The 15,226-nt window shown below is 40.5% G+C and overlaps 1 protein-coding gene and 1 long non-coding RNA gene across 3 annotated transcripts in view; one reads left to right on the top strand and one right to left on the bottom strand.

Annotated features, from left to right (window-relative positions):
- The window catches only part of LOC125898095 (uncharacterized), a 90,882-nt gene that overhangs the window by 646 nt on the left and 75,010 nt on the right, over positions 1-15,226 (top strand). For both annotated transcript variants that reach the window (XR_007450580.1, XR_007450581.1), the window contains exon 2: positions 1,098-1,154. This is a non-coding gene — a long non-coding RNA (uncharacterized LOC125898095). The remainder of the gene's footprint in view (positions 1-1,097; positions 1,155-15,226) is intronic.
- Positions 2,621-15,226, bottom strand: part of stk32a (serine/threonine kinase 32A) — a 91,953-nt gene continuing 79,347 nt past the window's right edge. The window contains exons 12-13 of the mRNA XM_049591746.1: positions 8,383-8,447; positions 2,621-6,898 (exon numbers count right to left, since the gene is read on the bottom strand). Coding sequence (XP_049447703.1) covers positions 6,781-6,898; positions 8,383-8,447 — 183 coding nt within the window. The 3' untranslated portion in view covers positions 2,621-6,780. The remainder of the gene's footprint in view (positions 6,899-8,382; positions 8,448-15,226) is intronic.

The raw sequence follows: 15,226 nt of genomic DNA, 5'->3' as shown, positions 1-15,226 counted from the left end.
TGTTAAAAAGAAATGAAACATAATCATTGATTGCAGTAAATCTAAACAGCTGGACAGTAATTGGAGATAATAAATACATATTTTGTTAATGCAAACATAACACTTCCTGTTGCTGCTCAACAATAAAAGGCAGAAGTAGTAGCTCAGTCCATAGGGCAGGGGTGTCAAACATATCAAAAGGTCCAATTTGGCCCACTGGATGACTTTGCACACCTAATGGCAATGCACTTGGGAAGGCTAAGCGGTGCCAGGTTTCAGGTGCAAGTTGAACAGTAATTAGCTGCCTCATAGGCTTTTCCACCATGACCTTTTACTTTAGTTTGATGTGGTGATGTCAGGATTACTACACAAGAGTGGAAATGTACAGAAAAATGCACATGTAATGACAATGAGCGTGATACTCAGATACTGAGATATATTATTGAAATTTCATTTATTCTTCTGAATACATCACAGGCTGTTTGTCATCTTGATTTTAAATAGATTAGTGTTTTTAAAGTGTACTTTTTTAAACAGAAAAAAGGGAAAAATTTTGAGGTGTTTGTTATTTATAGGATGTTATTCAATGGTTTAACTGGTCCGGCCCATTTGTGATCGAATCGGACTGTATGTAGCGCATGAACAAAAATGAGTTTGACACCCCTGCCATAGGGACTTGGGTTGGGAACCGGAGGGTTGATGGTTCAAGTCCCCGTTCAGACCAAATATGGAGCGTGGATTGGTGGCTGGAGAGGTGCCAGGTCGCCTCCTGGGCACTGAGCAAAGCACCAAATCCCCAACCACCACAGTGCCTGTCCACAGGCAGCCCCTTGCCCTGACATCCCTCCATTTAATTAATTATAGGTCCTGTTTGTGCATGTGTGTATTTTGGGCCTCTGTGTAAATGACAATAGAGTGAAAATATTGAATTTCCCCTTTGGGATTGATAAAGTATATCTTCTTCTTTTTATCACTAGCTTAGTAAGGCTGTTATTGTGAAGATGCTGCAGCTTACTGTAGCCATAGTGTACAACATTATCGCCTGCTCAGTTCTTGGGGTGATAAAGTATGGGTAAATATAAGGACATTTGAGTGTTTTTTTTTTGTCTATATCGCAGGGAGGAATTGTGAAAGAAGAAAACTGCTGAAGAAGTTGCAGTGAACTTAAGTCAAAGGTGAGTACATGCCTCACACTTATGGCAGTTTGGGCGAACATCAAAACTCAAGTATTTCACAAAGGTAAGTTACACCTCTTACTTTTCCATTGCGGATATAGGAATAATCATTAGGACTGGTTTTGCATCACACACTCATATTTGTCACAGAGGCTGTGGTGTATTCAGACTGTGTAAATGCGGCATACCGGTAAGGAAGGCGCACATAATGACAATAATTTAACAAAACAACACATCCATAACACTCTGGCTGTGTGGTCAAACTAACAGGATGACTAAAATATCCACTCAGTCCCATTGTGTTCCCCGAGTGGCGGGGGTTGCACACACTCACCCCTCACTGTGAGGTCCAACTGTAAAACTGCTGCAAGGTCCCACATGCATTGTTTAATGCTGAGTAAATGTCTCATGACATCATAGTAATCATGTCAAATGGCAGAGATGACGATCGTAAAATGCAGACTAGGTCTGGAACAAGAGATGAGTCAGCAACCTCAATTTAAACAAGGGTGATGTGTGTGGTTGTTGCTTGTTGCCGTTGCTGGTTACAAAGTAAGAAAGTGTGTGACTGTAATGAGAAAATATTTCCAGAGAGGGTAATGTAGATTAGTCGTTGTCCAAACGTTTCCTTTCAATGAGTGTTTCTGTGTATACAGTGAGTAGATAACAGTATATTCTAACCATTTATGTGATGTACTGAGATTTGCTGCTTTCATCTGGGGCGATTCCAAGCAGATTGGGGAAGCGTTTATCAAATGAAAATCCCCCTCAGATCAGCCATTAATGTGGAAATGTGCTGCCTCAGCTCAGCCCACTGTGGAGGAGAGACGGGACTGTGCCTTCTAGATGACCTAGAGAAGTAGTGGACACAAATCTGTTAACTCTGGGTGTGTGTGGGCGAGGCAGAGAATTGAAAGAGCATATGGTGCATGTCTGCTGCTGAGGGTGCATTATCAAGGAATGCCCTGAGACACATTGGAACACTTTGCCACATTAAACCAAATTCACGTGATTTATAAACAGCAGCCACTGAAACTGGGGATGAGGAGTCATATTTAAAATGTTTTCATTGCTTGTCCTTGTGTAAGTCTTTACATATTAAAAAAAAGGGGTGAAGTCTGCACACTGTTGTAGCTCCTCAAATGTTTATTACATAAGATCAACGTTTCGATCACATGGATCTTCGTCAGATCCATGTGATTGAAACGTTGATCTTATATAATAAACAGTTTGCTTGTTGGTCCTGCACCTGTAATATCTTGGATGTGCGTGCTCTACCCCACTTTGTGTTCTCAGCAGTCTTTACATATTAACCATGGATGTTCATACCGAGTCCCTGCACCCCTCTGTAGGTTACTAACTGCACTACTTTTCATTAAACATTGGGTGGCAGTATTATCTAGGATAGCGGAGAGCAACCTACACATACGCTCCAGATCATATCATTTTATTTAGGATAAAGACCTTTTATCATGATTAACATCCTTTTCCCTTTTTTACATCCTCTCACCATTCTTGACTTTGAAAAAGCTTTTATTACTGATGCCATTCCTTGTCCCATTTTACTTAAAATCCTTATTCAGTTAAGTATGGTAATTGAGAAAGAAATAAAGTGAAATAAAGCACAAGGCATTGTCAGATTGGTTCAGAAAAAGAAAGTCATTATTTAAGGCACACCTTAATAGTTTGCAAATCCATCACATTTGAATACAGTAAACACACAGTGACAACTGAGGGACAATTAAACCTTAAGAGGATTGAAATTCACAGGTGAGGAACAATTCTGCTCCGAGACTAAATATATATTTTTAGGTAGACAAGTTTTGTTGAAAAACAGTACTACCTGGGTCAAATACTATTTGTCAATTACTTTTTTATAAGTTTACGTTTTGGAAAGGTTGAATCTGCCACATCGGAGGATTATTGCATTGAACCCAACCCATCTGGTAGTCCTATAATATATAAACAAAGTAAGATAATCATTCACAAATATAATTTCCCCCAGGTATACCCGGGATCACTCCACCTGTTTAACTATCCCACTATATCTTACAACTTATACAGGACATTTGGATCTGTAAAATTACATCAATGACAACAACAACAACGACAACAACACAAATTTAAGTCAAAACATTGTACCAATTTTCAATAGAAAAGTGCCGACAGTAATGAATTGAATAGAGTGAAATGTGTTTTAAATATTATCACAAGTATCGTAGACTTGAAAGGATTTAGTTGCAGAAAGATAAGATCAAGGTCAATAGAATGACAAGACATTAGTAGAAATCACATTTAATTAGTGATTGCGAAAAAAGCTCAGGTTTTTTGCTACCGACATGTGAAGTTTAAGGGAACCAGCTCTGTGCCATATCTAGTGTATAAGGCAACCCTCTGCAAACTTCAGAGGCAGGTGTGATTTTAGCAAAGTCTTACATTTAATATCAAATTGTATGAAGAAGGGGTATTTCCTGGCCTGGGTATTGTTTATTTACATCGTTTTCTTGTGAACAATTTTGTAAAGTTCCGATTCCAAAAAAGTGGGAAGACTGTGTAAAACATGAATAAAATAGAATGCAAAGATCTGTGAATCCTTTTCGACCCACTGTCTATTCAGTTGAATAACATACAAAGAAATATATTTAATGTTCAAACTGATTAACTCTATTATTTTTTGTAATTATACACTCATTCTAAATTTGATGCCTGCAACACCTTCAACAAAAAAACAGGCAGGGGCACGTTTACCAATATGTTACATCCCCTGTTCTTTTAAGAACACTTAGGCCTAGTCCACACAAGCACGGGTATTTTTAAAACTTTTTTGGCCTCCAGTTTTTAAAAAATCTGCATGCATACGAGCGGTGTAATAAAAATACCTGCGTCCACATGACACCGCAAATTCCACTTCAAGCAATGTAATACATATGCCAAAGCAGTAGGTGGCGATATAACTCCTAACTGTGAGGCCATTGTAGCCAAGCAGAAGGCAGTAAAATGTCATTACCGGAAAAACAGCAAGAAGCGTACTATTATGCAGCAGTAGCAGTCTCCGTAACAGCACACTCATGCGCCTCTGTTGCTGGATGTGGTTGAGTAGCGTTAGTTGTATGATACAGCCACAAAGTGCTGATATGTTGCTAAATAGCAGCAGTATTTTGTTTAGGTCCATCCTCAAATCGTCTCTCGCACACACTGGATCGGGTAATAACACAGCTGTTTTCTGTTTACATCGTACACTGTGTCGTCATACAATGGAGATGAGACAAAATAACTGCGGTTATCCAGACCACACGACTGCTGACACCAGACTTTTCCAAAAAGTTCACCCTGGACTCCGGTTACAAATAACTCTGGTTACAGGGGCCCAAAACTGCGGTTACGTGTGGATGAAAGGCCAAACCATGAGCAAAGAGTCACGGTTTTAGAAATACCCACGCTGGTGTGGACAAACCCTTAGTAAGCATTCAGAAACCTAGGACAATCATTTTTAAAGTTCTAAAAGTGAAATGTCTTTCTCAAGATCTAACGTGCCTCCCCAAAAATCTTCAAGATTTAAAGACTTTCTGTGTGGAAGAATGGGCCACAATCCCACCTAAACACTGTGAGAGATTAATTTCTTCATACAGGAAGTGTCTTGAAGCCCGTTTTGAAATTTAAGTTAGCCTGTTTAATACATTTTTCCTTTGTCATTTAACTTTATTGCACTTAATTTTTATGGATTGAAATGTTAACAATTTGATCTATATTTCATGTCAATAGCTGCATTGGAAATTTTGTTTAATGTAAAAGAAAATTGACGCCTTGAATAGAATACGTATTTCCCCTACTGTTTGTCGAAAATGACCTGCAAATCATTGAATTCTGTTTCTATGTACATTTTACATAGCATCCCAACTTTTTGGAATTATGGTTGTATGTGCAAATCAATATTAATAACTTTTTTCTCCCCTGTGTTATCCAGCTGGTACTGAATTACTATTAAATACCATCTGCACAAGCATGTTGTTGCAGAATGTATTCTTCTATGAGAGCATTTAATTGCAAATACAGATTTACAGACTTATCCGGTGGCACGTGTAATTGGTTGTACTCAACACAAAAGAGGAAGGACATAAAAAAATTACTTGACAAAAACAAATTTCATTGCAGACAGTAACTGAATGAAAAATAAATCTTATCTAGGACTCAGCTTAATCCTTGTCTATAAAACCATCCCTAAGGGAATAAATAGTCACTCACAGCTTTAAGTTATTATTTTTTGTCTCTCTGTGCATAAATGCTACAGTTGATGAAGAAGCATGTGCAAAGCAGGTTCAGTGCAGAACATTTAACATCTACCTTTGTCTACGTTTTCATAGCTATAAACCTTTATGTGGAGACCCAGCTAGTCAGTTGCAGATTGAGGCAAAGGTTAGTCCGAAATGTAAGTGCTTTAATGCGCGTTAAACCAGTTTGACAAAAAACTTTCATTAGAAGGACCTCGTACGTATTGTGCCCAAAGCTTCAGCAACATCTGGTAGCCTTGACGAAGCATCTTAACTTAAACCTCCAAGGTCAAGAATGGACCTTAAAGGTTAACCTTAAAACCAGAGTTTGTCATCTGTATTTCAGATTTCTGTATTGACTGAATAATAACTTAAAGGCTATCTGCAGCTGATGGAGCTGGGACATATTCACCAAATGTTGCAATCGTACTATCTTTGTTAGCTTGACTAGCAAAGCTAAGCATAATGACCACTACAACCATGTACTGTATCTGCTGCTATGATAAAGTGAGCCATTCACGCTCAAGCCTACAGTTCATCTCTTCATTTCCTATCTTAGAAGAATCTGTGGTTGCTGTCTTAAAAACAAAGGCCTCATTTTACCTAATTAACCTCTCCATTGTAATGTGTCGTACTCTTAGTTTCATGCTCGAATCTCAAGTCTTGTAGACCACATGGGACAAAGCCATCCACCCAAGTCTTTGTATTTCACTATTGCCAACCTAACTCCTCATGCCAATCCTCGTTAAGTCTATTTCCATATAGTACTGGAGAACCATTGTCATTTAAATAACTGTAATTAACCAGAAAATGCATCGCTGAGATTAAAAATCTGAGTGTCCCGCCCAAGACAGCAGCAGTGCATACAGCTTCCAGCCATAGCTGACCATGTCAGACTTTATTTCCTGTAACAGCTGAGCAGGTGTGGCATTGTCTCCTTTTTTGGCAGGGGAGTGACTTCCGTTTCACTTCAGCACACTGCCCGGAGTAAAGGTTGAGCAGACCTTAGAGCACCAGAGTGATGTAAGGGAGCATGATATGAGTGACACTCTGCTGAGAGTCATTCTTCTTGGTGACAGGAAAGCGAAAAGCCTGGGTCTGGCTGACATGACTGCTGCTCTGGGAGTCCATTTCTCTCCTGCAGTTCTCGAGCTCTTGATGTGGTTTATGTGGGTGAACAGTGAAGCACAAGTGCATACCGCAGTTGTGTTTGTATAGACGACGTAGTGGTGCAGAAACATTGAAGACCAGATCTGAGTGCCTGTGCTGATAGAACAATAGGGAGTAAATTGCTGATCTACAAGCTGTGGGCAGGTGCAAGTGGTAAGGGACTACCTAGGGATCTCTGGTCATCAGACCTATCCAGATAAGTAGGCAGCCGGTTCAACATTGTTGTTCTGTCCATCCTCTATTGCCTTGTTCTTCTCAGTTATGGACAGCTCAGAGGAGTCTGAGTCCACCGATGCTTTCTTTGACCTGTTGAGGAAAGAACATCATCATTAGAGCACTTCATTGGCATGTTAGCATTTTTTCTTTCCCATAGACTTGTGATGGCCAAAGTTAGCCATTTGTAACTACATTTTGCCAATTTACTGTACCGTTTGGCTTGCATCTGTATCTTTAAGCCATACTTATAGTGCCAAAATAACCTAAGCCTGATTTGTAGCCCTAAAAAAGACTTTTTACTCTCTGAGGTTGATGTATTCCTCCTCAAAACAAATACTGCGTCAATGATTTTAATAAGTTTATTGTCTTTTTATTTTAGGCCTTTTCTATCTTACTAGGTAAAGGAGTATTTTATTGCTGGAAAGATGGTCTTTTCATGAAACTGTTGGTGGTGAGCATATGAAAATGCAGAAATACAGGCTGTGGTTCGAGTTACAGCCCTAGAGCCAGCGAAAAACTTCTAAAGGCATCATCTGGCTCTTTTTTTGAGCTGGGAAATGAGCAGCAAGAGTGGGTGCTGATTAGACTCACAAGTCAGTCTTTAGATGCTTTGCTTAACTCAAGACTTATGTCCAGCCGGCGCACAACTTGACAGCCATCTTGACCATTTACATGAAGAGGTCGACCTCACCTCATATTTTCCTCAAAATCCTAATCTGCCATAAGCTTTGGTATCTTTTTTGTTTGCCTTTTGTTTTGCTGTGTAAACATTTACTCATGCAGATCAATGGTGTTTTTCCTTGACTTCCAAAGAAAAAAGTCAATTTGCGCACACACTTAGCACCTCTGCATTGATTTGAAAAAGAGTTGACGTTTTAGTCACAAAGACCCTTTTCAAGACATATCAACAATCACTAAATGACACAGTGCTTAAATACAGCCCATAATTGCATGATAGTTCACACCTGTGGAGTGAGGTCATTATTTGGAACTGGATATTTGGGGGGAATTGATTCCCTGCACCACAAAGGAGACCACTCATCTTGTTCTTCTCTGACTTGACTTTAATTTAGTCTGTTTTGGATTTACTTCCAGAAACATCTCATTTTCAACATGGGGAACTCTTTCTAACAGTCGCTGTTTTTGCCTTAATCACACACCCACATATGGGCCAGTTCCCTTGCCACAAATAGCCACATTGCTGTCCTTTACACCATCCTACATGCTTTCATCAGCCAGCAAGGAAAACTTTTTTTTTTTTTAATGGCTACAGTCTAAAAACTACAGAACATTTTTAACCACAGTGAACATATTTATTTTATATTGTATATTCTTTCATTTTAAAAGAATGTAATGTTTCTAAGATATTTTTTTAGTTTCACAACACTGACAGTTGTGATGCTTTCCTGAAACACTGCAGTGTGTTTTAATTGTATGTTATATTCTGTAAAGCACTTTGGTTCACCCGTGGGTTGTTGTAAAGGGCTATATAAATAACGTACATTTACATTTACAATGCCAATTTTGTTATTGTTTGTAGAGAACGTATTGGGCAGATAATAGAGGTTTCTTACTTTTCTCTGTTGAAGACAATGAAGTCTCTCTGGACATTATCCAGTCTTTGCTGCAACTGGCCGTTCTGGAACAGAGACAAACACAGAATATCACCAACTCCATGATCACTGCAGGCAATTCTGAAAAAGCAATGGAAAGTCCGGAGCGATCATCAGTCCTTATTAGTCCCACCTACAGCATCTGAATTGATTACATTTGATATACACAAATTTATTTTAGTGTCACTGGTTAGAGACGTAACGACTTAATGTTTCATTGTACCTGCTGGCTCACACACACTATAGCACAAATATTCAACAGGCAGTAGACTGTACACACTGCTCTCCCCATGTTATTTTCATCATCTTTAATAAGATGCCAGATGAGGAAATCGACCTAACTTAGAGGACCCTTGTGCTCTGATGTCTCCACCTGCTCCATGCACTCATACATATTTGGCCCACTTAATCATGATCGTGAGAACATCCGGCTCTGTCATGCCAGGCTGTCCTCACACTACTGTAGTGCCAGGACAAGTAGACAGGTGGTTTCTCACTCTCCCAAGGAGGCAGTGAGGAGATAGATCATAGAGATACACCATCATTATGAGTCTACTCTGTGTGTGTAAGTGTGTGTGAGAGGCAGAGAGACAGGCTAGCAGAGACACGAGAACACAGGGGAGAAAATGAAGAGAAAATTTCTTCATTTGCTTGTTCAAATGACGGTTTTCCAAGACCTACCAATATCAGCTCTTTGTGTGTACCCATCCAAAATAAAACACACAGATAAAACAACTAACTCCAAACTTGGGACTTCAAAATGTCTTCTATTTGGGGAATTTCCTTAATCTTTTTAAAGGGACAGTTTACCCTCAAATTCAAAATGCATACTCTTCCTCTGCCTGTAGTGCTATTTATCAATCTGGATTGTTATGGTTTGAGTTGCAGAGTGTTGGAGATATCGGCTATAGAGATGTCTGCCACCTCTCAAAAATAATGGAGCCAGATATCACTCATCTTCTGTTGTGTTTAAAGCGCCAAAAAAATAATAAAAAAAATACAATTGGAAAAACTCAACAGCAATGTCTCTTTCAAGAAATCATGCCTCAGTTGCTCATGAAAATCCACAGACCTTGTTACTTTTTAACAAACTACACCCACCAAATGAATCACCATGCAGAAGGAAATGTGCATCTACTTGTGCATGAGAGGCTTGTACTCCTGACAGTATGTATTGTAAACATTAATAGCATCCTCCATGGCCGAGCCTTACCATTAGCTAGCTCAGTGGTGCTAGGTGAGTTAGCAGTAGATGGACACTTAGTTCTGTGCAGTGAAACAGTTGGTGGGACACAACAATGTCTGTGAATTATCTTGAGTAAATGGGTCATAATTTCTGGAAAGAGACATTGCTGTTGAGTTTTCCAAATATTTTGGTGCTTTGAGCACCACAAGCCAAGTACCATCTAGTTTCATTATATTCAAGAGAGGGTGTACATCTCCACAGAAGATATCTCACATTTGGCAACTCGCATCAACAATCTAGACTGACAAATAGCACTATAAGTAAGAGGGAAAGGATGTATTTTTGATTTTGGGGTGAACTTTCCCTTTAAGTAAGGGCATTCAAGGGCACACTCCCTTATCCTCAAGAGAAGGATCACATGCAAAACCGCACACACAAGTATGATAACATGCTGCTCCCCTCCACACACACACACTCCTCCTCCTTCAGCTAGATAGGCCATCAAAACTCCAAGTTCCTGGAAGCCTTTTTATGAGACAAATGGCTGACTCCATGCCCAGAGCAGTCAGTCACACAGCCCAGCAGAGAGGCTCTGTACAGGTGCTGTTACAGTGGGGGAGCAGCCACTGGCACACCAAAAGCCATCAACTAAATTAGGGCAGGAAAATAGAGAGAAGGAGAGAAAAGAGAGGGAGTTGTGTATTTACATTTGAAAAGTGAACAAAAAGGAACAGAAGGTAAAGAGTGTGCATTGTGTAATAATGTTGCATGCATGCAGTGACAGCCACAGTCTTGTTTTGTGGGTTTTTCGTTGAGGGACCCTATTTGTAACAAAATCGCAGACGAAAATTCAAATGGACACAGAATGAACATAACTACATAACTACCAAACATCCAGACAGAGACTGGAAGGACAGGGTGTGCTTTTGTATGGGTGATGCAGACTACCGAAAGGACAAAGACCCAGACAGAGACAGAAGAGGAATGCTGTATATGATTTGTCAGACATCAGTGATAGATGTGATACACAAGAGATGTGACAGGCAGGACATAAGGTATGATGTAGTGTCTCTCTCTGATACGGTCATAATGACATTTTCATAGATCTAAAGGCATGACAGAACCTTACAAAAAAAACCACCACCTTTATATGTCCTTTCCCCATAAAGCAGCTTTGTCATTTACAAAGCAGATCTCAGGTTGTTGCTTTTTTAATCTTGATTCAAAAAAATAAGAAAGTGTTTGTTATTTACAGCAAGTAAAAGGAGAGTTGGAGGAAAGGAAATGAAAGGAAGGAAATTAGGTCCTTTCCTCATTCCTTGCTTTCTTCAAAGAAAGAAAGAAAAGAAAATTAGGAAGGACAAAAGGATGTAAGGAAGGAAGGATTAAAGCTAAGCTTGCTGGGAATAATGGCCTTCCAGAGAGAACAGTAACAATAACTGTAGTAATGTAACATTCACCACTTGTTTCTTTCTCCCTGTCTTTCACTCTCTCTCTCTCTCTTTATTTGTTGCTTATAAAAAAGCAGTTCAAAAGCTAATCGCTTTAACTGCTGAATTAAACCTTCCATTTAATGAGACAAACCAACTGGGAGTGCTCTGCTGGACGAGAGCCTCACATGTGCATTTCTCGATGTCCTTATCTGGGCTTCCTATATCTCTGTCTGAAGCTGGGGAAAGCTTTTAATTGTAGTGTTACTACTTATATGCACTGTGGTCCAAGAAGAATAGTGTGTTTTAATATGTCATACACTGAATGATGATTTAAAGAATCCCTTATCCTTAAGTCAAGGACACTAGACAAAAAGGAGAAGGTCTGCAAAATGATGGATGCTGTATGAGTGTGCAGACATCATGAGTGTGCACTTGACTGTAATTTGAACAGTCCAGACTCATATTTTATGTCAGCATTTACAGCTGAGCCTGCTGTTCGATGGAAAAATATAAAACAAGTTCTTTCTGAGCTACAACTGTTTGACTGCTTCTGATGATATTCCTGCTCTAATTAGTAAACTGAAGATGAGCTCTGATTATGCACGTTTAATTAGTGACACACATAAACCTGGATACACACGGAGCTCTCCATCTCTTCTAGTGGCCCATTGATTACCCTGACTCTAATACTGATTACCTGTAAGTGATTTTCCAATAATTCTGTGCCGCCTCTTCAAATCAATTTTTATCTTATCCTTTGTGGACTAAATGTCACTTGCAGGTGCAATAAGACAGAGAGGCTTACTGTAACCATACATTATTTCTCTTTTTAATGCATTTCATCACAGGATGGTGTGAAAGAAAAAAACTGTTTGTGTCCCTTACATGCAAACAATGAATTTAAACCCAGTTTCTCTTTGTGTTTTTCTCCATAGTGCCGAGACAGTCATCCTTCTTTCTTTTTCATTGATTATCACGTGATTTTTACTGCATCTCTAAGTAACTCAAACCTGCACCTTGGGGCAGAAAAAAAAGAGTTGAGAACACAACATTAACATAATATGATCTTAAAGCCCCTACAAGGAACTTTAATTTTGAGTTGATTTTGGCGACCCTGTGGACAAAAGCGGTAGTGTTTTGCCGGAATGAAGCCTACATTTCCCATGAGCTCTAGCGCGTATTGTCATAAAGACACTTACCTGGCTCGCGCATGTGTTTGTTTTGGTGATGAATGAAACAACAAGATGGGAAAACTTTGCCCCCGCTCCTATCAGGGATCCCAGCTCACCTCTGCCGCGCCCCAGCTCCACCTCTCCGGCGTAAGTGCCACCGCTGCGGTCAGCTGGTAAGGCTGAAGGCCTGTTTGGCGAGCACTTCGACGGCTTCTTGGACTGAGTATGGAGCGGTGCCCCGCCTCTTTATTTCTCAGCACTCGCTGGACCCTGTTGACGCCTGGCTGGTACCTGTCATCGGCCTGGATGAGGTGTTCCAGCCCCGTGGCCCCTGCTCTCCTCGTCCCCGCTGGCACGGGGTGAATCTGCGCAACCTGCGGCCTCTGTGTGTGGCCCCCCGGACAGCTAACGCTGTGGACCCGCTGGCTCCTGCCAGGATTGGGCTGGTAAATGCTAGATCGCTAGCGAACAAAACGTTTATCCTGAAGGATTTCCTGACTTCCCGAGGATTGGATTTTCTCTGTGTGACTGAGACGTGGCTGACTGTTGGTGAGTCCAGTGCTTTCACAGAACTTTTACCCGATGATTGTTGCTATTTTAACTCCCCACGGACGTCGGGTCGAGGAGGAGGAATAGCGACTATTTATAAGAGTCACTATAAATGTAAGCAGCTAGGTAAGATGACATGTGCCGTCTGAGTGCCGTAAATTGTTTCGTCCTGGAAGCGACCTGGGGCGGACCTGGAGACAGTTTCCTAAAGGTATGGATATACACTATATAGAAATAGCTTATCTTCACACCGATGGTCTCATTTGCTGTTGTAGGTCACGTACAGACATCAGCAGAAATGAGAAACTTTTGCATATCCAGTTAAAAGTTCCTTGTAGCGGCTTTAAGTTGTAAGACTTTAAGATGTGGTGAAATTGTAAGGTAACAGTTGCTCATTCACACATCCAGCTAGCCACCTGACAAATCTTAGTCCTGTATTTGCTGTTCTTTTAGCTCTTGTTTTGGTCCCTACCAACTCCCGAGAGATGTATCCTGGCCCTTTAGCCACTGAATGCTCTGCTATGTTCTCCAGCTAGTTGCTGACTTTGTTGGTGTGCCTTTTGGTGCTGCAGTATTCCATGTTTAGCAACTCTCCAGCTCACATAGTTCACTGTGGCAGCCACTGATAACTGCTGTGGCAAATATCTCAAACACCCTAGCAGCAGTTATTATCACCAAAGCAGCCCTTCCAAACGCTCTGGAAACCACCTAACAATATCCTGGAAACACAAATGACAGATCATTGAAACCTCCTGAAATGCCCCCCCAGCAACTGCTTGGGACCACTCAAGCTATTATGTGGAACTCTATGACTGCCACCTGGAAACACCCTCCCAATAACAGCCTGACAACAAAGAAGCCACATCCTGCCACACACCCAAAACACAAAGGCAACAACTCAGTCAAAAACCTAGTCTAAGCAAGATTTGCTAATGTTGCAAATTTCAAAAGTTAGAAAAAAAGACTTGGAAAATATACTGTATTGTTGCACTGTACTGCAGATGTGTTACATTTGTTTGTTTCATACATATGATGTAGTTCAGATTACGCAAGAGTTCGGGACATGCCCAACTGTGTTTGTAGTGACCCAACGGTGTTCTAGGCCAAAACATGATTTTTGGTTATTGTGCTTAAACCTAACCACATGTTAACTACAGCACTGTCAAAACTTCAAAATGAAAACCAAAAGGTGAAGAAACATAAAGTTTCGACATACCCACTACATATGAAACATACAGATTTAACATGTCAGTGATTTGCAAAAACATGTATTCTGCTGTAATACTTTTGTTTTTATTATCGCAGTCGTAAGTGTTCCAAACTGGTCAGAAATTCCCTTCTAAATACCAGTTAGTTGTTTTTGTGCCCTAACCCTAACTTTAACTCTAAGTCTAAAAGAGCACACATGCTAGGTTTCAAAATCCAAACTCTCTACATTGTCTACACTCTCTTAGTGTTGCACGGTGTACTGGTACCAACGGTAGACCGCGGTACTTAAACACCACGGTACATATGATACCATAATGTTAGAGTACTGTAGTACTACTGGTACCGTGTGGGTTAAGTTCAAAGTCCAATCGCAAGAGGGTTAGGGTTAGTGTCGATGCGCCGTCCAATAACGGTGCGGGCTGGCCAGCAGCTGCAGTGGTTTGTTTTCCAGTGACATTTCAGATATTAGCTGAGCTATTGAGTATCTTTGGGCAGTGAAAGTTATTATTAATTTATTTTTACTTGTAGGTTAGATTTGTTTATATATGCTACAGTGATTTGTTTTCCACTATAGAGCACTATGGTGCGAGCATTTTACTCGCATTTGCGACTAAAAATAGTTTTGTGCGAGCAAAAGAAATCATTCAGGAGCACGCTGTGCGAGTACAGATTTCAACCAGCAGCAGTAACGAAAGGCAAATCCTGCTGGTTGTGGGTTGAACGGGGGTCACAGACAGGAATATGGCGGAGAGCTTTAGCCACTACAAGATAACGGCTTACCGGCGACGGAGAAGCCCAGCTCCAGGTCCAATAATTTCCTCTTTGTTGGTGTCATGACTGCCCAGTAGTATCTGAACAGCTGAGCCGTGGCGGCACACAGGTATGTGACATGTCAGAGGAGAAACGAGCCGTTCACATTTCTCTCCTTGTGGCAGGTAACGGTCCACAAACCTCACCGCACTGAAGGGACTGTTCTTTACTTGTCAGGGGAGGAGGGTGGCTGGTTGATTTTTATTTTATTTATTTATTTCATTTTGATCCCCCTATGTTAATCACTTATGAATAAGTCAATAAGTAATTTATTCCATTGAAATATCAGTGATGTATTATAGAAAAGTGATTTATCTTTTTATAAATGACAAAAGGCACATCTGCCTAATTTTTGCTCTGGTATCGTGATACTACTCAGAACCGTGATACTTTCACTGGTATCGCACCGTGGGTCCCAATTTTGGTACCGTGACAACACTACACTC

Source organism: Epinephelus fuscoguttatus, linkage group LG12 (assembly GCF_011397635.1).
Source record: "Epinephelus fuscoguttatus linkage group LG12, E.fuscoguttatus.final_Chr_v1".
Lineage (NCBI taxonomy): Eukaryota > Metazoa > Chordata > Actinopteri > Perciformes > Serranidae > Epinephelus > Epinephelus fuscoguttatus.
The sequence above is the reverse complement of the archived record's forward strand: the minus strand, read 5'-3'. Positions and strand labels throughout refer to the sequence as shown.